This window comes from Syzygium oleosum, unplaced genomic scaffold, assembly GCF_021117445.2.
Source record: "Syzygium oleosum isolate NSW1041296 unplaced genomic scaffold, Sole_v2.1 Sole_v2.12, whole genome shotgun sequence".
Taxonomy (NCBI): domain Eukaryota; kingdom Viridiplantae; phylum Streptophyta; class Magnoliopsida; order Myrtales; family Myrtaceae; genus Syzygium; species Syzygium oleosum.
Window position 1 is genome coordinate 4,305,350 of NW_026607496.1, and position 22,300 is coordinate 4,327,649.

At 39.8% G+C, this 22,300-nt stretch overlaps 3 protein-coding genes and 1 long non-coding RNA gene across 8 annotated transcripts; all 4 read right to left on the bottom strand.

Annotated features, from left to right (window-relative positions):
• Positions 1-808: 808 nt before the first annotated feature.
• Positions 809-3,907, bottom strand: LOC115661692 (receptor-like protein 50). Of its 2 annotated transcripts, XR_008817637.1 has the most exons (3): positions 1,374-3,907; positions 1,059-1,141; positions 809-943 (listed from the first exon to the last, which is right to left on the bottom strand). XR_008817637.1 is itself a non-coding variant. In XM_056316496.1 (2 exons), exons 1-2 carry the CDS (start codon positions 3,174-3,176, stop codon positions 1,121-1,123), a joined length of 1,824 nt encoding a protein of 607 aa, XP_056172471.1. In that variant the 5' UTR covers positions 3,177-3,907; the 3' UTR covers positions 981-1,120. The 2 variants fall into 2 exon arrangements, 1 of the variants encoding a protein (XP_056172471.1); XM_056316496.1 differs by lacking the exon at positions 809-943 and having other exon boundaries at positions 981-1,141.
• A 3,857-nt stretch (positions 3,908-7,764) lies between these two features.
• LOC115661690 (receptor-like protein 35) lies at positions 7,765-10,967 on the bottom strand. The gene is made up of 3 exons (XM_056316698.1): positions 9,954-10,967; positions 8,890-9,474; positions 7,765-8,742 (listed from the first exon to the last, which is right to left on the bottom strand). The coding sequence occupies exons 1-3, from the start codon at positions 10,965-10,967 to the stop codon at positions 7,765-7,767; spliced, it is 2,577 nt and encodes an 858-aa protein (XP_056172673.1).
• Positions 10,968-12,503: 1,536 nt separating this feature from the next.
• On the bottom strand, positions 12,504-14,429 carry LOC115661691 (uncharacterized). The gene is made up of 3 exons (XR_004003122.2): positions 14,313-14,429; positions 13,703-13,756; positions 12,504-12,615 (listed from the first exon to the last, which is right to left on the bottom strand). It is a non-coding gene; the product is annotated as an uncharacterized LOC115661691 (long non-coding RNA).
• A 4,207-nt stretch (positions 14,430-18,636) lies between these two features.
• On the bottom strand, positions 18,637-21,024 carry LOC115661689 (transcription factor IIIA-like). 4 transcript variants are annotated; one of them, XM_030583903.2, is made up of 6 exons: positions 20,864-20,974; positions 20,156-20,338; positions 19,768-20,062; positions 19,434-19,669; positions 19,159-19,302; positions 18,637-19,034 (listed from the first exon to the last, which is right to left on the bottom strand). In XM_030583903.2, exons 2-6 carry the CDS (start codon positions 20,168-20,170, stop codon positions 18,900-18,902), a joined length of 825 nt encoding a protein of 274 aa, XP_030439763.1. In that variant the 5' UTR covers positions 20,171-20,338; positions 20,864-20,974; the 3' UTR covers positions 18,637-18,899. The 4 variants fall into 4 exon arrangements, with proteins under 4 accessions (XP_030439763.1, XP_056172477.1, XP_056172478.1 ...); XM_056316502.1 differs by lacking the exon at positions 20,156-20,338 and having other exon boundaries at positions 20,864-21,024; XM_056316503.1 differs by lacking the exons at positions 18,637-19,034; positions 20,156-20,338 and having other exon boundaries at positions 19,132-19,302; positions 20,864-21,018.
• Positions 21,025-22,300: the final 1,276 nt, after the last annotated feature.

Sequence of the window (22,300 nt, forward strand, 5' to 3'; positions counted from 1 at the left end):
GGCAACCCTTGGTCCTCCATCTAGGCTACGGCTGCTTTCATTTTCTTAGTTTTTACCGTCATTCTAGCCTTTTTACCCATTTACGTGCATTATTGTCTCAACGACTAACCAACCTCATCAACTCAGTTTCAGAAACATATTTAGACCGTGTTCTACCCCAGGGAACTAGTCCATGACATAATTTAAAGTACGACGAAGAGCATTACATTTACTGCACGATTTAAAAATTCTAGAGAACTTACTAAATGCATGCGCCTCTGATTGTAATTAGCAGGCTATATTTCTTATACAACTTGATTGTCAACTTGAAAGCAGCAGCAATCACTAATCAGACCATTGATGAAGACTACGAGTCACCCGGGTTCCAATTGCACACGCCAAGCATGTGAATTCCATGCACCTTGTTAGAGGTGGGAAGATGGCACCCATGGTCCAGTTTGGCGCAGTACATATTTGAAGAAATTTTATGTTATTCAAACTTGAAGAATTTTCTTTATTCAGGGACTTTCCTAGCAATAGACATCCGGGTCTTGAATTTCTTAAGTCCAATCATCTTCTACTAGATGCACATCCTCAGTTCTGCTTCATAGACCATTGACAATTTATACTGAACAATCATGGAGAGGAAAAACTGTGAACTGACTCCAATCAAGCATAACGACCAAAGTTCAGTGAACATGATAACATTGCGAAAGTCTGAACAGCAAGTCATCCCAAAACTGATAATACACACGCCTCCATGGCTGGATAAATATTAGCGTACCACAAAAAACCCAGAAGCCGAAAACAAATCCGAGTGCCATGCTCATGTAAAACGACTTCATGCCAATCCAGCCATTGTCCTCACGACGTTCAGACCTTTGAGTTGGAACAGCATCAGCTTCTTCAGGATCGGTGGTGATTGAGCAATTGTCAAGTGGAAACCCGCATAGTCCGTTGTTACCTTCAAACGAACCTTCTGAAAATGTAAGAAACTGTTTGCTTGCTGGGATCATACCAACAAGTTGATTATAGGAGAGGTTCAGGAATGAAAGGAAGTTCAGATCTGAAAGGTGCACCGGTATTGTCCCATTGAGGTAGTTCTGTGACAAGTCTAGGGACTCGAGCTGCTGTACTTTTCCTAATGACGGGGGAATAGGCCCTGAAAGCACATTGTGTGACAGGTTGAGAAAATAGAGTGCTAGGAAATCTCCCAATGCTTCTGGTACTGGACCCTCGAATCTATTGCTCGAGAAGTCGATCAAGGTGAAAACAGTTAGGATCTTCATGAGTTCTATCTCCACACCTTTAAAAGTAACACTAACTGTGTCCTGATAATAGAGATTGCTCAATGAAAGAAACGGATATTGAAGATGGTCAAAGTGCGACTGAACCTTCATGGCCTCCCAAGACTTCAGGAAATCTTCAGGTAGCATACCACTGAAATCGTTGAAAGCTAGGTCAACAATTTGAAGCATCTTCCATGTGCCATTAGTGACTGGACAACCAATTTGCCCGTGGAATTTGTTGGAATGCAGCACGAGGACTCTCAGTGTAGATATGTTCTCCAATGGGCACGGGAATACATCCTTAATCCAATTGTTTCCAATGTCTAGCACCTCTAACATGGAGCATTTTGCCAACGAAATAGGGAGCTTTCCTGTCAAGAGATTACCATTAACATCCGAAGTCCTCAAGAGGCATGTACCTGGGAATGTATGCGGAATTCCTCCAGTCAGGTTGTTATTCCTTATGTTCAACACCTTTAGATTCTCCAACATTAAGCACTGAGGGATGGTTCCCATCAAATGGTTGTTGGAAACGTCAAGGACAGCGAGGTCCTGGGCTTGGCAGATTGATTCTGGGAAAGGGCCATGGAAATGATTGTTTGCGAGAGAGAAGAAAATTGTGGAACCTAGGTGTTTACCTATATCATTTTGAAGAACTGAACTGAAATTGTTACTCGAGAAATCCAGGTAGACACCATATGGTGGCAGAGGTAACGTTTTCCCCTGGACCTTGTTTCTGTGGAGGTCAATAACAGTCAGATTAGAAGAGAGATTAGGTAAAGGTTCTCCTAGTTTCTCGAAGAAATTGAAGGAAAGATTGAGATAAGAAATATATGCACTCTCCCACATCCATTTTGGTATCTCTCCTTGAATTTGATTGTCGGAGAGGTCTAGATAGGCTAATATGGCTAGATTTTCCAAGAATTCAGGTACTGAACTCAGCTGACAGGAAGCCAGCTTTAAAGTGGAGAGAGCAGGGAAACCGAACAAAGCTGAAGTGGAAGCAGTAGCATTAATAGACAAACGGTTGTGGGAAAGATCGAGATATGTGAGGTTCTTGAGCCGCTGAAACACATCAATGTGCAATGAGCCACTGAAATTATTAGAAGAAAGTGAGAGGTGGGTAAGCCCTCGAAGTTCAAAAACATACGCTGGTATTGGTCCCTCTAAATTGTTGCTGCTCAGATCATACACGTTTAGTTGACAGCAAGTGGCATTTAGAGACCCACTCAGCTCACCAGAAAACTGATTGTTGGAAATTTCTATTGCCTTAATTGAAGGAAGCGTAAAGAGAGACGGGGGAATGGTTCCGTCCAATGAGTTGTACCGCAAATCTAGTTTTACAAGGCTCATAAGTTCTTCCCATCGGGTGGACTTAATCTCTCCAGATAGAGCATTGTGGGATAGCATGATCTGTCTCAGATGCTTGGACATACTGAATGAAGGAACTGAACTAGTAAGATTATTTAAAGACATGTCCAAATAAGTCAGCTCTGACAGGTTCTCTATGGAGCTTGGGATTGATCCACTCAAACTGCAACTAAACAATTCTAAGCTCGACAATTTTCTAAGATTGCCGATTGAATCTGGAAGCCTCCCTGAAATATTCGTGTAACTCAGGATCAGAGTCTCAAGAGAACTATCCTCTGGAAAATGGGGCAAAGGAACTTGAAGAAGTTGGTTGTATGATAGGTCAAGCGTCTGAAGTGTCTGCAGCTGAAAGATTTTACGAGAAAACTCTCCATACAACCCACAATAACTCATATGCAGAGCAGTTAGATTGGGGAATCTGGCAAATAACTCGGGAACTGTGGTTGAGAGGTTGTTGCCATTGAGTTGAATGACTGACAAATGATGAAGATTCACGAGGGAAGAGTCAACAGGACCAGAGAGAAAGCAATTAGACATGCTGAGCACCTCAAGTTTTTGCACTGAAGAGGACAATGCATTGCACCACTCATTTCCCTCGGAAGACAGGTCTACACCATCGAGATGTAATTGTATTAGCTCCGTCAGGTTTCCTATCAAGGTCTTCAAATTGGGATTCTTGAGCTTTAGTGTATCAAGTCCAGGAAAATAAAGAAGAGAAAGATCAAGAATGCTTAACTTCCTCAAGCGCGCTAACTCTATCGGAATTTGCCCAGAGAATCCAGCATTGGACAAGTTCAGATAAACCAGGCCACTAAGATTTGCGAAGCCAGACGGAATTGCAGAGGATTTGACGTTGTTGAAAGCCAAGTTTAGCTTTTGAAGATGCTTTAGTCAAAATAGACTCGACGAACTGTTGATACTGCAAGAGATTGATTCGAAGCTCAAGTCTAGACCAATGACCTTACCATCCTCGTCGCACATCACACCATTCCAAGGGCGAGCGTTCTGATTCCACGTAACCAGCTTGGAAGACACGGATGCGTCAAAGACAAGGCTATTTTTCAACTCGACCAGCAACGATTCTTGATCGCCGAGACATGGACTAGAAGCCGATACCAAATAGATTCTGATGAAATTGGTGCATATGAGTGACAAGAGAAGCCACAACAACTGCGAGTTTCTCATTGAGTGCAAACTTCGATACTATTTTACAGAGTTTGTGAGTGAACACATACAAGGAGGAGTTTTGTTCTTGTTGGAAGCCAGATAAACATGAACCTCCTTGTATGGGATTTCAATGGAGCTGTGTTTGGTCTAATTCTATCACATCGTATCATTAATTTTTTAGTCCCTATGCGGACTATCTTAAGTTGAGTTGACTTATGAATGCAAATTCATCAAACCACTTGATTGAGCCAGTGGCGGCCTTCGGTGGTTCTTGACTGTTGATGAAGAAAAGCCAAAGAAAGAAAAAACAAGAGCATCTCTTTCCCTTGGACATCATTCCCTCCCTTTCTACGGCACAAGTTCCCTCCTAGAGAGCAGATATTCATATCGCTTCCAATTTACATCTACAAGGTTCATTGTAATCAGGACCTGATTTTCTGTTTATTGTTCACTATTGGGAAAATAAGGAAATTAAAGATGGAGCTCTCAGACTCGTTTACATGTTACATTTGGACCCATCTTCGCAAATTAAGGAAAATGAAGACATTGGTCCGAGGAGATCAACAGTAAAGCTAAGTGATCCGTGTTTCTTGGTCTTTACTTTTGCATTCTTTCCCATATGTCAGATTTTACTCCTTACAAACTAAGGTCAAGTCCTTATTGTGCCTATTGAATCTACGATTAATGGTTGAACAGTTTCTCTGATTATCCTGTATCATGATTCGGAGCTAAGCTCCTAAGGTGCATCATTTCTGCCTTTTAAATATATAAGCAATATGTTGGGATTTCAAGCAGCTGTGCACTGCTTCTGTTACTGTTCCAAGCTCGTCTTCACTAATGTGAACCTCGTGAGGTTGCAAGATTCTTCAATGATCTCCCTAAGGACGTTAGGTTCGATATTAGCTCGAGCTATTTGACCGAGTAATTTGGGCGAGTAGCCAAATATCACCGGAACAAATGGCGCCTGAAATGAACCGGGATCGAGCGCGAGTACTTTGGCAACCCTTGGTCTAGCTACTACTTTTATTCTCTTTGTTTTTAGCGTCATTAAGGCCTTCTTTGCTACTTACGGATATCATCATCCCAAGAATTAACCAACTTCAACAACTCAGTTTCGTAAACATAATTAGAGAAATCTTATCAAAGCAATGAAATTTGTGACATGCCCAATTTCATTTCTTGATATCGCTTCCGCTGCTACCCTTAATTTAATTTAGATTGCTTAAAACTTACATCTTTGTTGCAGTTAGATCATGTGCGACCACGTGGAATTAGTCCGTGACACAATTTAACGTACGACGGGGAGCATCACGTTACTGTTAGGATTTAACATTTCCAGAGAACTTACGAGATCTTAACACAGCCAATCGAATTAGCAGACTGTATATTTCATGGACAACATGATAGATGACGGGAAAGCAGCAGTCATCACTAATCAAACCATTGATGAAGTAGTCAAACCCAAAAGCTGCATGCACCACCTTTGGTCCGGTTTGGCGGTTAAACGCTTGAAGAATTTTTATATTATCCAAACTTGACAAATGTTCTTGATTGAAGGACTTTCCTGCAGTAGATGGACAGAACAGGTCTTAAAATTCTTAATTTAATCACCTTCTCCGTTAACCATTGACAATTACGGAGAGGAAACACATTAAACTACTCGAATCATGCGTAACAACCAAAGTACGTGCAATAGCTTTCAGTTGACTTGACTAGAGAATGCAAAATTGTCGTTTCAATGGTGCTCGATGATCCGCTGAGAAATTCCGTTTACGACAAAAACGGAATTTGTTCCGTCAACGGTGAATACATAATAACTTTGGTAGTATATTCAAAACATTTTTCATAAGTAAAACATGACCGATAATTTGTTAGTTCAGTCAACTATATATAAATTACTAATGGATTAACAATTTTACGATCGGCAACTCCAATGGTACCATGTATTTTTAGATTTTACAAGTGGGCGCATAATTATATGTAAGTTATCAGTAAAATAACAAGCAAATCAACATTTTTTAACAACGCTTAATCCACCTGAGAATATGACCAAAACAAAAATCCACATGAGAAAAAATTCATCACTAGAACGGCTCAAAGTTGGACGGAGACCCTTATGCATAAGTGTGAGGACCATTTTGAACAAAAGAGAAGTAAATGAATGCTTTTGAATTTCAAGTAAGAGTACAAGGTTCTGATGGCATTTTCCTTCTGTCCTGCCCTGTAGGACATTGTTTGCGATAGCTACTTTGAAATTTTTTCCTGTTTAGTATCCTTCTAGTTACAAAGAGGATAAATTTTTGGACGATTCTAGTGTTCCGTGAAACAAAGTACGGAACACTGTTCTGTGTTGTTGAATTCATGAAATGGTTGACAACTGTAAAACCCCATTGGTAGCAAATGTTGACGGGCGACTTGCTTGTCTGTCACATTACAACTATTTTAGGAGAAGTACCATCATTATTTGATTGTTTCAAATTATCGACTATTGCAAAAAAAAATTACCAATATTTAATTTCTTAAGTTACCCCTGTGTTAAAGTTAATAACTTTTACATGAGACTACCAACCTTAATTTCAGTTGCTCACCAACATTTACTTTATTTTGTTCAATTTACCAACCCTTTCAACAAGTCAGATACTAGTGTGATAAACTTATCACGTAAAAGTAAATAATTTTATATAAGAGTCAATAGCTTCATATTTTGGTAGATTATTGGAATAACTGCTAATTAATAAATAATCAAATAAAGGTTGATAACTGAATTTAGATAAAGTTAATAATTACATATAAAAGTTTGTAATCAAAGGTCCACCAATAAATAATGGTAATTGTTGGAATAGTTCGTAATTTTAAAAAGAAAAGATAATTTCTTATAAGAATTGATAAATTTAACCCATTGCTGAGCTCCCAAATCAATAATCATAAGTTATCAAAACAATATGAAATAATGAAAAAAAAGAAGTTGGTGGGTAGGCTCCAATAAAAGCCGGTAGCTCAATCAACCTTGTGACGACAAGTTTTTCACAATTTCAAATCGTCGCTGGTGACGGCTACCGCTACCAAGTCCTCCACCCCTTCTCGTGTCTCTTGCGATCCCACCCGTCTTTTACATTTTACTTTCCTTATTTTATAGAACATAATTAATTTCCTTTGATTTTAACATTATTGACTTTTACTTTTGTTTATAACAAGAAAAATATCATCTTAGCATACCACATCTAACATAGGGGTGTGCAAAACGGACCGCCCAAACCGGGAACCGCCCGGACCAGACCGGCAGGTTTTGTTCAATTCCCGGGAGTGTCGGTTCGGTTCCCGGTTCCTAAAAGTGGAAGTAGTGTCCGGGCGGTCCGGTTCCCGATTCCAAAGGGAATCAGACCGACTACACATTCCTTTTTTTATTTCTTCAAAAAAATTAGTAAAATGTGAATTAAACCCTAAGTGAAGCATGTTTTTTATTCGTCTTTTCAATTTGAGGATCATTGCATACATATCAATTAATTCAACATGAAAAGATAGCATCAAGTAGTGGGAAAAATAAGAGTGACCGGTTCCATTGAACCGGAACCGGACCACCAGTCGGGTACGGTTCCCGATTTTAGGACCAACCAGTCCGGTCCCCAATTCCTAATTTTGGGAACCGATCCTCCCAGTCCGATTCCCAGTTCTACTTTAGAACCAGACCGGACCAGTAACCAATCACCCCTAATCTAACATACTAAGAGTTTTTTAATAAGGACTTGATTGAGAATTGGGTAGAGTTAGAGGAGTTGATTCCAAAAAGAAAAAAGAAAAAAAATTGAAGGATCAAATTGCACAAGCAACAAAAGTGTAAATACTCTAGATGTGGATCAATACACAGAACGTCCTTTTAAAAGTGATGAAAAATTATGAAGAGAAAAACAAAGGAAAATACTGTTTTTCAAGTTTAATAACTAAGCCTCAGTAGAAATCTTCATGGACGTGAGTGTCTGAACAGTACTTTATCCCAGAATCGATAGTAAGCAAACCTCCATGATTTGATAAACAATAACGGACAACAAAATACCCAGAAGCCAACCACGAATCCAAGCGGTATGCCCATGTAAAACCACTTCTTCTCGCTATCATCATTCTCACCATCGTCATCTATGTCGCTTTGAGTTGGAACACATCCCGCATTTTCCGTCCCGTTTGTGGCAATTGAGCAAGTTTTCTCGTGCATAATCTTGCACGATCCAAGGTTTCCTCCGATAGAACTTGAGCAATATGTTCCCAGCTGTGGTCCACACAATCCGGCATTGCCTTCGAACGAACTTGCGGAAAAGGTGAGAAATTGTTTGATCGCTGGGATGCATCCCACAAGTTTATTGTATGAGAGGTTCAGGAAGGAAAGAAAATTAAGGTCTGTAAGCTGTGTGGGAATCGTGCCATTGAGGTGGTTCCATGAAAGATCCAAGGACTCAAGCTGTTGCAAGTGTCCTAGGAAAGAAGGAATCGGCCCTGAGAATGCATTTTTTGATATGTTGAGGACATAAAGTGCTTTTAGATCCCCCAGAGTCTCAGGTATTGGACCTTCTAAATTGTTGCATGAGACGTCGATTGAAGTGAAAACAGTCAAGATCTTCACCAGCTCCATTTGCAGACCTTTGATGGTGACGCTTATTGTGTCCTGATAATAGAGTCCAGAATTGAGAAGGATTGGATAGTGGATATAATTGAAGTCTACATTAGCCTTCATAGCCTCCCAACTTGTGAGCCACTCAGCACGCAGAGTGCCACTGAAATTGTTGGAAGAGATGTCTACAATTTGAAGCATCTTCCAAGTGCCATTAGTCTCTGGACATCCAACCCCTCCATAGAACTTGTTTGATCGTAAAACAAGGACACGTAGACTTGAGATGCTCTTCAATTGACATGGAAACACGTCATCAATCTGGTTGTTTCCTACGTTTTAAACCTCCAGATTTGTGCAATTTGCCAATGACTTTGGGAACTTCCCTTGTAATTGATTACTGCTGAGATCCAAAGTCTTCAAACCACATGTTGCTGGGAAATTGAAAATGCTACCATTCAAGGAATTGTTTCGCAGATTTAATACCTTGAGAGACTCCATTACTAAGCAATCTGGTATACTTCCCGTCAAATTATTATGAGATAGGTCGAGCACCTCGAGATATCCAGCTTCGCAAATTGATTCTGGGATAAACCCCTGGAAATTGTTATTGGACAGGGAGAAGACTATTGCTGTAGAAAGACTCGTTCCAATAGCAAGTGGAATGACTAAAGTGAAGTTGTTACTCGAGAAGTCCATGTGTGCGGCAAATGGCGGCAGTGGCAACGTTTGTCCACGGAGCCTGTTCTTATGGAGGTCAAGAACAAACAGAGTAGAAGTAAGATTACGTGGCAGTGTTTCAATATCGTCTAGTAAATTAGACGAAAGATTGAGATACAGAAGATCTTGAAGCTTCCATATCCATTTTGGTATCTTGCCCTCAATTTGATTGTCAGAGAGGTCTAGAAATACCAATCTGTGTTGCCCAGCCAAGAACTCAGGTAAAGTCCTCAACTGGCAAGAAACCAACTTTAAAGTTCCTAGGTCAGGGAATGAAGACGCCTGGGAAGCAGTGGCATTAATGGAAAAACGATTGTAGGAAAGATCCAAATACGAAAGATTTCTCAGTTGCTGAATCAAATTAAAGTCGAATGAGCCACTGAAATTATTGGAAGAAAGTGAGAGGTACTTGAGCCCTCGGAGTTCCCATATAGACTTTGGTAGTTCTCCTCCTATATTGTTGTGCTCAAATCAAGTATACCCAGTTCATGCGACGTAGCATTAAGAGATCCCTTCACTTGACCAGAAAATTGGTTGTTGGAAAGTTGAATCTTCTGAATCGATAGAAGTGTAAACAGAGATGAAGGAAGATTTCCTTTCAGTAAATTGAATCGCAGGTCGAGAACAAGAAGAGACAAGAGGGATTCCCATTGGGTTGAATCAATCGGACCAGTTAGACTATTGTGGGACAAAGTGATTAGTGTCAAATTCTTGGACTTGCTGAGTGATGGAATTGAGCCAGTAAAATTGTTGAATGACAAGTCCAAATAAGACAGTTGTGAGAGATTGGTGAAAGAGCTTGGGATATTTCCATCAAAGCTGCAATTCACCAATTCTATTCTTGACAGATTTCTGAGAGTACCAATTGAATATGGGAGCCCACCAGAAATATTCGTGAAACTAAGAACCAGTGTCTGAAGAGAACCATTCTCCGGAAATTCTGGCAAAGAACCCTGAAGAAGTTGGTTGAATGATAGGTCAAGGGTCTGAAGTGTTTGTACCCGGAAGATTTTTTGAGGAAATTGTCCCTGCAGGCCACAATTACTAAGATGCAGTGTAGTTAAATTGTGGAAGCGGGCAAAGAACTCCGGGACGGTGGTAGACAGATTATTGTTGCCCAGTTTAATCACTGACAGAAAAGGAAGATTCACGAGGGAAGAGCAAGACTCGATGGGACCTGATAAATTACAATTCATCATGCTCAACACTTGAAGTTTCGGCAGCGAAGAAGACAAGGCATTGCACCATTCATTGCCTGTAGCAGACACGTTCGCTCCGTCAAGGTACAACTCTCTCAGCTCGCTCAGATTCCCAACAAGCATCTTTAGATTCGGATTCTCGAGTTTCAGAGAAGTGAGCCCAGGAAAATAAAGCAGGGATACATCAAGAGTAACCAACCTGGTCAAATGTGACATTCCAATTGGAACTTGTCCCGCAAACCCGGCATTTGAAAGATTCAGGTGGACCAAATTGGTGAGATTACCCAACCCAGATGGAATCTCCAAAGACTGGAAGTTGTTGAAAGCCAAATTCAGCATCCGAAGATAATTGAATCTGAAAAGACTCGACGAATTGCTTAGTCCACTAGTGATCCCCTCCTTGCTCAGATCAAGACCCGTGACTTGGCCACCTTCGCAGGTCACGCCATCCCAAGAATCATTGCTCTGATTCCATTTGATCAATTTCGTGGACAAAGAAGCATTGAAGTCGAGGCTATTCTTGAATTCCAACAGCAGCGATTTCTGATCGCTGAGACACTGGCCCGAGACCAAAACCGTGCCTATGCTGAAAGGGTTGGTATGCGCGAGTATTAAGACCAGCCATAGGAGGAGCAAAATCCTCATTATTTTTCAAGCAGACTAGGAAATACTCGTGTAGTCGAGACAATCGGATGTTCTGAGTTCATTAAATTGAAACCTATAAATATTCTTGAAATGGAGAGAGAAAATACTCAAGGATATATTTTAGGACCATCGCTTTTTCCACTCCTAATTTGGCTAAAACACTCCCAAACAAAGTGTTTGACCATTTTACCTATTGTGGATCTCACCTTTCAGCATCATTTTCTCTTAGTGTCTTTTTTACGTTTTCTTCTTTTGTGGATTCCACTTTCCTTATCTAAAAAGATGAATTGCTAGTATATTTACGCAGTTTCATTTCCGTGTTTTTTTTAATTCCAATTATTTTTATACAAAAAGTGCGGAAGTGGGAGCCGCAAGAGAGAAAGATAATTGCCGAGAGAAAAAGAAAAGGACGAAGACGAAGGAAAATGAGACCCGCAAAAGAAGAAAACCAAAAAAGAGATACCAAGAGAACAATTAAGATGCTGAAAGGTGGGACCTACAATAGGTGAAATGGTTATAACACTTTATTAGGGAGTGTTTTAACCAAACTAGAAGCGGAAAAAGTGCGACCCATATTTTAGCTCAATATTTCAACTTTATAATGAGTCACAATCAAGGTGTATCCATACTATAATAGGGAATTCTATAATATCCATAAATATATTTAAACACTCCTCAAATTGGAGCATCCAACTTGCATATGAGTGGTGTAACTTTCTTCCAAAGTCTCTGTTTAACAAAGCACCGTGTAAGCCAGACCTTACACTACACAAGGGATATGGATAAGGCCATTGACAATTGGACTGGTGCGAGTTTGGAGTATTGTTAACACACAAAAAAAAAAGAGTTTGATAAAGCATTAGTGTCACACTAGACAAAGTTTAGGGTTTTTGGTGTATATAGGGCGATGATAATTGGGTACTTTTGGGTCACTCACACGATAGTGGGGAGATTCATTATACAAAAACAAGTTTATGGTTTTGAGATCATAGTTGGTTATAATTATTATGTGAATCAGTTTTCTCTTTATACATCACATTAAGGATGTAGAGATAGATTAAAAGTAAATAGTATAGATACCCCAACTTTTGACCTTACCACCAAAATGCATCTATGATGTCCTATTTTGTCCATTAAATAAGTAGATTCAAGAACAGAAATTAAATGATTTACTTATATTTGAATGCAACTTCGATACTATATTACAGAGTTTTTGAGCAAATACATAAGGGAGGATTTGTGTTCTTATTAGAAGGCAGATGAACATGAACTTCCTTGTGCAAGAATTTCAACGGAGCTGTGTCTGGTCTAAATCTTATCACAGGGTATCATAAATTTTTTGGTCCCCATGCGCGACAATCCAAAGTTGACTAGACTTGCGAATGCAAGTTCATCAATTCACTTGGTTGAACCAGTGTTGGCCTTCGGTGGCTCTCGACTGTTGATGAAGAAAAGCCAAGACAGAAAAAACAAAGAGCATCTCGTCCCCTTGTGTACCATTCCCTACTTTCTACGGTACATGTCACACCCCGAAACCTACCAAGATGGGGAATGACACGGCCGTCCCTTCGCCCAAAGGACGCAGCCTCAAACCACCCAAGAGTCCCAATGACATCGCTCTCGCTCTATTGGCTGCTAAACAAAGAACCTGAAAGGTTTAGGGAAAGAGAGGGGTGAGCAACGACAGCTCAGCAAGTAATGCGTATCTCTTCTAAGCAGATCGAACAATCACTATGCAATAGTATCAAAAACATCACAGCCCATAACTCAAACTCAATGTACAATATAGCCAAAAATATCTCAAAGGTATAATAACTTTTCAATAAAAGTCATCCGTATCAGATTATTCAATAAAAACTCACTTAACACAATAGCCAAATCATCAATGGTCTATCCATTGACTAATCTCATCACATAACACGAACCATCAACCAATCTCATGCTCGTCATCAAACTATGGTCAAGTTTAACGCCGTGACAAAGGCGACCAAGTTTACCCCTCTTGGCAAGGTCTACCACCTATTATAAGCCGGCGGTTCGGCCTAGAAGGATATCCTGACAGTATGCATACTCCCCCCTCAACGGGTTCTCAACATAGGAATGCGAGCAGCAGCAACTTATAACTCAATCCAGAAATCCATAATCAACACCAATAAATCCATTTCACAAAACATTTCGCAACAAGAACAGCCCTCGGCTAATCCTCTTCACAAAACCTTTAATATAAGCATTCACAAAATCTTCATTTCAATAACGTCATAAGACTTTTCAACTCATTTCACAATCGACAAAAGATAGTAAATGATCGATCCAATTTATGCAGAAAACATGCTCCACTATATTAAAAATTATATCTCATTATCAAAATATGAATTTGTAAATTCATAGAAGATGTAATGTCCCTCACAATTCACAAAGCCAATCCGGAATAAATATCACATTTTGGTTTCACAAACCAAAACATTTAATCTTCAAAATATATTTCACAAGGCATTTCACAAACTCTTTCAGAACTCTTTATAAACCAGTTCATAAAACAGCTAATACATATACACAACTTTCTCAACACGTTTCATAATTCCTTTCTCAAATCATTCTCAAATGCAAAAATGGCAGTAATTGCTCGATCCGGATTTTCATGCACTAAACATGCTTATTAATTCATACGATACTCAAATCTTTAACACTTTCAAGACATGAGTTTATATATTCATAAAAGAGATAGCACCACTCACCTGGAATGCCCCAAAACCAATAACGTGGCTAAACGCCCCGATAATCTCGTAATCCTATCAATTAAACGAGAATCGACATCAAAATTAAGTAAAATACTAAGATAATTACTAAACGGCTAAACGACGCTTAAACGCTGACAAGACAACTCAAAAACGCCCACAAATTGCTCATCCAAAGCTATTATCCAAATCGTCCGCAACGCGGAACTTGAGCGCAAAACTTGATCGCGTCATAACTTTCTCCATCGAACTCCGATCGTAGCAAACTTATAGTCAAAAGAAAGCCTGTTCCGAGTATTACAAAAGCCCCAACTTGGCCATCCCAAAATCGAGCCGAAAACCGACGAAAATTGGCCTAAAGCCCACTGATCGCGCACTGTTCACCTTGTGCGGCCAACTTAAAAAATTCATATTGGGCAAACCGTAGGTCCAAATCAAGATCCGTAAGATCCCACAGCTCCACAACACCACAAACTATCAATTCTATAAAAATACGCAGCTTTACGACTCAAAAATCGGACTTTGCCGCTCGAATTTCCCAAAATTCCGAATTTCAAGCCCTAAATCGGAAAACTTCTCCGATCGGATGAACAAGGGCGTGAATGCTTACCGGGCGTTGCGATACGAAGTCGAATCGGCTAGGCGAGGTTCGCGCGGCACCAAACCCTCCCTTTCTTCTTCTTCTTCTTCTCTTCCTCTCTTTCTTTCTTTTCCGTTTCTGTTTTCTCCTCCCCGAAAGCTGTCGGTCCTCTTTTATAATTGAAGTCCACTGTAGCAAATGTTGACTTGTTGACTTTTTTTTTTTTTTTAATACTCAAATATTACAGTACAAGTCCCCTTCTAGAGAAACAGATACACATTTCGCTCCCATTTATTGAATAACAGTTTCTCTGATTTCCTGTCTCATGATTCGGAGTTAAACTCCTGAGCCGCCTTTGAAATATATAAGCAATTTGTTGGGATTTCGAGCAACAGCACACTGCTACTATTACTGTTCCAAGCTCGTGTCCACTAACGCGAACCTCATGGGGTTGCGAGATTCTTCAATGATCTCCCTAAGGATATCAGGTTCGATATTGGCTCGAGCTACTTGAACGAGTAATTCGGGCAAGTGACTAGATACCACCGGAACAAATGGCACGTGAAATGGACGGGGATCGAGCGCGAGTACTTTGGCAACCCTTGGTCCGGCTACTGCTGCTTTCATTCTCTTTGTTTTTACCATCATTAAGGCCTTCTTTGCCGCTTACGCATATTATCATCCCAAGAACTAACCAACCTTCAGAAACATAATTAGAGGAATCTTATCAAACTAATGAAATTTGTGGCATGCCCTGTTTCATTTCTGGATATCACTTCGGCCGCTACTCGTAATTGGTTTTGAATTGTTAAAACTTACATCTTCATTGCAATTAGATCATGTGCTACCACATGGAACTAGTCCATGACAGACGAAAAGCATCATATTAAAGCCAGGATTTGACATTTTCAGATAACTTAAGAATATTATTGCAGCCAATCGAAATTAGCAGACCTAATTTTTCATACAAAATGACTGTTGACTTGAAATCGACAGTACACACTAGTCAGACCAATGATGAAGTGAACTAGGTCCAACTTCAAGCCCTTGAACTGAGCAGGAATTCGAAAACCTTTCGGGATTGAAATTTTCATACCCAAAATTTCCATGCACCTTCTTAGAAAAGCTGGGAAGACCTTTGGTCCAGTATGGTCCAGTTTGGTGGCGGGTTCACGGTTGAAGAATCTTCATTTTATTCAAACTTGAAGAACTTTCCTACAATAGACAATTATGGAGAGGAAAAACATTGAACTCGGCAACTTACTGCAATCAGGCATAACGACCAAAGTACATGCAATAGTTTTCAGTTGACTTGACTAGAGAATGCAAAATTGTCATATATAAAAATTTCATTTACAAATAAAACGGAATTTCTTCTATGGACGGTAATTACGTAATGTCGATAATAAATTCGAAATACCAATAATAAGTTAATAGTGATCAATAGCTTGTTAATCCGATCAGCCGTTTGTAATTAGCGATAAAATAACATTTTTACTATTGACAAACTCAATCGGTATATTTCCCCGTATTTTTAGATTTCACAAATGGACACGTAAGTAAATGTTGCTAAAGAAATAAAAACTTTATCAGCCACAAATCTGATAGTAGACTTAGGGGTGTGCAAAAGAACCGGGACCCGCCCGGACCGCCCGGAACCGCCCGGAACCGGACCGGAACTGGTGGTTCCCAAGGGAACCGGTCCGGTTCCCGGTTCCAATTTTTTGGAATCAGTACTGTTTGGGCCGGTTCCCGGTTCCCGGTGTGGAACCGCCCACCCGCCCACCCGGGCCGGACCGGTAATATAATAATAATATATTTTATTTTTTTAATTTTTAATTAAAAAAATCTGACCAAAAAAAATTAAAAAAAAGAAGAAAATTTGTTATCATGTCTGAAGCTCTTGTGTAGTTTGGATACCTTGATCATTTTTCCCAATAATTAATGGGTACCCACTTGATTTATGGATGATGTGGCTAATATAATCGATCATAGTGTAGGAATTATATGAAAAGTTATGTTCTTTTCCTTTTGTTCTGTTGATCTGATGTTGGTCCACAGATTTTTTTTTTATTTGTCTATGAAAACTTGTTGAGACCGGTTCCATGGAACCGACGGGCGGTTCTCGGTTCCAATTTTTGGAACCGGTCCTGTAGCGGGCGGTCCACGGTTCCGGAGTGGGAACCGCCCACCCGGACCATGCACACCCCTAAGTAGACTAACGCTTAATTTGTTATTTTACAAGTGGGTGCATAATTGTTTGTAAGTTATCAATGAAATAACAATCTTACTATCCACAAACCCGATAATAGAACACCATTTATCATGCCGTGATTTAGTTTTGAGTAGTAAATATATAACTAGAACATGTACGGTTATAAGTGATAAATATTGTTCCAAAATATTGTCAATATACATTACGAATAGGGAGCGCGAATTTACCTTCATTATTTAAATTTTTATGAATGGTATTATGAATTTTCTATTGAAAGGAACATTGTTATGTATGAGCCAAACGGAAACACTTCTTCGTGACTATTAAACGACTCATCATGATGAAGAAACAAGAAAACGGCAGTCCTTCCCTTGTCTCAACATGGCGAGTTTCCCCTTGAAGTGGTAGTCGCAAGCTCGGAGAGCAAAGAAGGGTCCATTTGTTACACGAAAAACTCAAAATTATGAATACATATTCCGAGAAATAATCTATTCTATCCCTTACAAAAATGAATGAATAAATGAAAATATTTTCATCACCCACTAAAATAGTTAGGCATAAATTTTTATCAATCACGAAAATATTTTCCATTAATTAACTTTTCTAAAAGACATAACCAATCATTTTTCAAAAAATATTTTTCAAATCTTGAATTTTTTATAAAACAAATTGACCCTGAATTTCAAACAAGAGTACAGAGGCTTCAATGGCACTTTCCTTTTGTGCTACTTTACAGGGCATTGTTCGTGATAGCCACTTTGCAATTTTCTCTTGTTTTCTGGGCTTCAATGAGGATTATGTTTCTGGACGAGTTTTGTGTTTCGTGAAACAAAATACGGAACACCATCGGCGACGCTCATGAATGCAATGAATCCTCGCCAATAATCTTGTGGTGGCTGCAAAGCCCTCTGGGACAAAGCTCACATCCATTCAAGCTCTGTACGAAGAGGTCGCAGGCATCCATGGCCGCAGCCATGGGACCCGATCTGGTCCAGTGGTTGGGGTCGTCCAACCTCGATCCGGACCAGATTCGAGGCAGTAACCATCGCTGGGCTCATTGCAGTAGTCACGATGGTCACGCTCACGAACAACTCTTCAAGGGACGATCTCAGGCAATGATCTGAGGAATACAACTGTATTCTGTTATTCAACCTGTTTCAGTATTTACATTGGCATTTTTCAGTTTTTTCGTCCCTTGGAACTCCGTTTACTTTCCAATATTTTTTTTGGCCAGCATCGTTTAGTTCTTAATTCGTTAATTTTTTTAAAATTTTAGAATTAATTAAAACGCCACGTCAGTGCACCACTTAAGCACCGTTTGCCACATCATCCGCCACAGAGAATAGTTTACATTAGGGCTGAACAAAGTTCCAATTAAAGGTTTAGGGGTGAGCAAGGTTCCAATTACAGGTTTCAGGGTATGCAGGTCTTGACTAGTAAATTCAAGATAGGTAGAACCTGAAACCCTAAGCAAATTTTTTGTGTTTTTTCTTGATCTATGTCTTCATATGATCCTGCGTCGTTCATGGCATAACTTTCATTTTATAACTTGTTAATGTTTCATATTTTTCGTGCGTATAAATATAAATTATGGTCAATAGATCTTAACAAGTGGTGATTATTAAAAGTGGTGATAATATATATGGAACCTGTGTAGACCCTGAAACCGACTCTAAATCCCGTGACAGGAAATGTTCAAGTTTCAAAATATGTAAGGTAGATTTTAGATTCCAAAAAATGATGACCTTGTTCCATGGGTGGGTTCCAGGTAGAAACTTGTTCAGAACCTAAAACCGCTTATCCCTAGTTTACATAGAAAAGATAATGATGGTCACCTTCTTCCCACTCCGTGACTTTTTTTTGGGACATTTAGTGATGTCATTTTTATCCCCTAGTAATGTGCACATGATCTTTCTTCGGATTTGGCCTGACATTTAAATAGACAGTAAGAAATTTTATGTACTTAAGAAAAATGATTTCTATAGACCATTATTCATTTTCTTTTAAGTATTACCAAATAAGATAGTAGAAATCCGACTTCCAAGCCTTCAACAATCTCAAAGAGAAAAATACTGACCATAACTTTTGAACTGTTCAACGATATATTTACCAGAGACAGATCAGTATGAAACCAGTGGATTCTCAGTTGAATTTTACTGTATATTGCATGATGTACAGCTGACAATGGCTCAACAAAAGAATCTTTTGCTAAGGATTAACTCGCTCTCTTATCTTTATAGACAAAACAATAGCAAACTCTATCAACTATTAACTACAAACAAGTGACAGGAGGATGATGAGTGAATTTTTCACCTTTGCTCGGCCTATGCGGCAAAAAAACCACAGCTCCTATACATTATAATCCTCAGCTGCTGCCGAGCACTGCCGAGAGACTTCAGCCACTAATCCGAAAGGAAATCTAGCTCGTTGGGTAGAGTAACTCTTTTTCGCAGTAGGGACTCGATCGTCGGACATTTCCTCTTTCTCCCGCCTCTGGGCCTGGATCGAAATTGCTCATCTGACTCCTCGAAATCACCCTGAACCCAAGGAGCCAAATTGCTAGGTATGAGGATCATCCAACTCTCATGTAGTAAAAAGCTGGATTTCAACAGCAGTAAAATTGAATTTCAATATTCAAGAGAATGAAAGAATAGGGCTCACTGGAGTGTAAACATGGCAACCAGTTTTCTCATGATGGTCTCTCACGTGCTTATATGCAAACTTCTTGCCACAATCCTTGTAGCTGCAAACAAATGGCCTCACTTCAAGATGAACAGCCTTCACATGCTGACGTAAATTTGATTTCTGTCAACAAGAAAAAACATCAGCTGATGTACACTCAGCAGCCACAAGATAAAAGAACTCGAGCTTCAAAGTTCCAAACAATTATAATCCATGCACAGCCAGAATCTACTTTATAGGTGACTGCATCTTACTGTTGAAAAGATGCGGAGACAACCCTCGACATCACATCCGCATGCTTCTGAATCAGCTGAATTTTTCTTCTCATGAGTGCCGAGATGCCGTTGGAAATTCTTCCTCAACTGCTTAGTCCCGCATATGTCGCAATTGACAAATTGGTGAGCCGACTGCATGTGCTCCTTCAGATAGTCAACATTGCTGAAGTATTTCATGCACTCACAACAGAAAGCCTCCACGGTCTCCAGTTTGACTGCAGCAGTTGAAATGACGTTATTATCAATTAGCACACTAAACACCTCATAGATATCATTCGGCTTCACCAACACACTTCATAATTGAGTGACTTACCATGAGAATCCTCATGCTTCCGCAACTTTGATGCAAACTTGAAAACCTTTCCACACCCAACCTCTGGACAAACGTGCTGCTTCGGACTCTTAAATTCACCAGACGTCGATGGTAGCTCATCACTATGAATATCATTCATGTGCCTCTTCATGTTCCCTTGATATGCAAATGACTTACTGCAACCATCGACAGGACAGCTGAAGATCTTGCCTTTATGCTGAAGAAAGTGACGAGCCAAATGGTTTTTTCTCCTATAGCTGGCAGGGCAATCCTCCATAGAACACTTGAAAGGCCTCTGCAAATAAATTTAGCATATTGACACAGCGATACAAAGCATACCAAATCTCTAGATATCAACAGAACAAAACCAACGAACATTGCTTCAAACCTCAAAATAGAACATGCGTGACCGAGGCTGACTTGATGGATCTTCTCAGGTGGTCCCCCACCCTGATACTAGTCCAATCAAGATACAAGAATGCAGCCTCTTGCATTTTGGAGTTCTTTTCTGTGGGATCCAATGCTTCACGCCATTACCATAGCATAATCAGATGAGCCAACATATTTTATCCTGCAAGGACTTGATTTCAGCATAGAGAAACTCGCAGTAGACAAACGGAAAAGAACAAAACAGCTTCATTTTTCAACCAAAATTTAAACTTTTTTTATCCTGGAAATCTATCTGTGAAACCAGATCGCAATAAAAGATTGATGCTTTCTCATAGGTGCTTCCATGTGATGATGCTCCAGAAGTTCACGGCACTATGTTTATAGGTGATCACCATTCCACAGCCCAGAAAAGCATGTATATCCCAAACGATAATATTCGAATTGCCGTTTCCGACACTCCTCATTAGAAGTTATAATGCGAAAAGTTTAAAAGCAAAGACCACAACCGAGCATTGTACATCAAAACCATCTGTTCAACAAGACCAACACGGAGTGCCTAATCCTATGTGATCAGAACCTCTCCCCTTTACAAACTGTACCTCACCGTCCAAACTCGACTGAAATTTTCAAGGTACTTGCTTTCACGTTGCACTATCAAGAACAACAAAAGAACTCCGGTGAGGCAAACAGAGAGAGCTCGACATACCTCGAGCGAATGGCCCTGCATATGCTGCTTCAAGTAGGCGGGCTTCTTAAACGTGGCGCCGCATTCTTGGCAGGTATTAGCCTTCCCTCCGTCCTTCCCCTCGACCCCTCGAACCATTGCCGCTTCCATCTCCTCCTGTTAAAGACCCAAAGCAACACGAAAAAAAAACCAGTCCACATCAGTTCCGCAACGCAAAACCAGTAAATTGTCTCGAGCGAACTAATTGATAATCGCATCGCAGCATCAGAACTCGCGAGCCCAAAACGAACCAAGCTGCTCAGGAAGCATCGGAAATAAATGATATTTATATATGGGATCGGATTTTTCCTGGGCCTAACTTGACTGGGTTCAAAGCTATGATAGTTTGGGCCCAAATTAGGCCCGGCCCAATAAGCTTTCAACAGAACGAAATCAGATCTGCGAACAGGAAGCTGCTTACATTCGCGATCGTTGCGTCCATTCAATACGAGCATGAAGATTTATAGAGAGAGTTACCGTGAGGTTTCGATGCAGAGATTGCCGAGGTAGATTTTCGCAGAAATGTATTCGGTCATTGTGAAAACATCAGAACTCAAATCAATTAATATCAACTTAATCTATGTCAACATACTTTCGGATTCAGGAAAGCGACGATACTAATTCGCATTGAAATCCTCTAGACATTCCGTCGAACAGATTGCAGTTAATCGATTAAGGAGCAGATTTTTTGCGATTTTAAGCTCGTATTTGTGACCATACGCAAACGAAATCAACATGCGAAGTTCAGAATCAAACACACGACTCTAACATGATCGATGTCAACATCACTTGAGTGCCATATCTTTACGGTGTTCACTTGATTTAAAAAATTTATGACACTCAAATGATCAATTGAAATCAACATTGCATATATGATTTTGCCAACAAAAAATTCCGATGTCAACATCACTTAAGTGGCATAACTTTCGTACGACGCTCACTTGATTCAAAAAAGTTATGACACTCAAGTGATCAATTGAAAGTAATGGTGCTCAAGTGAACTATTTTTTAAAAAGTTATTATACTCAAGTAGTCGAACAAAAAGTTGTGACACTCAAGTGACCATCGTATAAAGATTATGACACTTGTTATTTCATTATCCCATAATAAATCACTAACATTATTGCAAAATCAAGTCAATAGACATGAGCAGTAGATAGGAGGTTGCGCAATATATTTTAGAATCAACGTGCGAGCAATACATTATTGGAAAATACACTCGAAAATGATTGTTTTGGTGCCTGAAAATTAGTCTTTTCAGTTCCTATCAACCTCCAAACAAGCAAGAGAAGTTACCATATCTTCCTCGTTGAATTAGAGAATTCACGAACTGTTCGTGCAGAGGAGTTCTCGGTGTCCAATCCTCCAATCTCAGTGTCCATACACACGGTTGTGGTGTTGTCGGTGTCGGTGTCCATG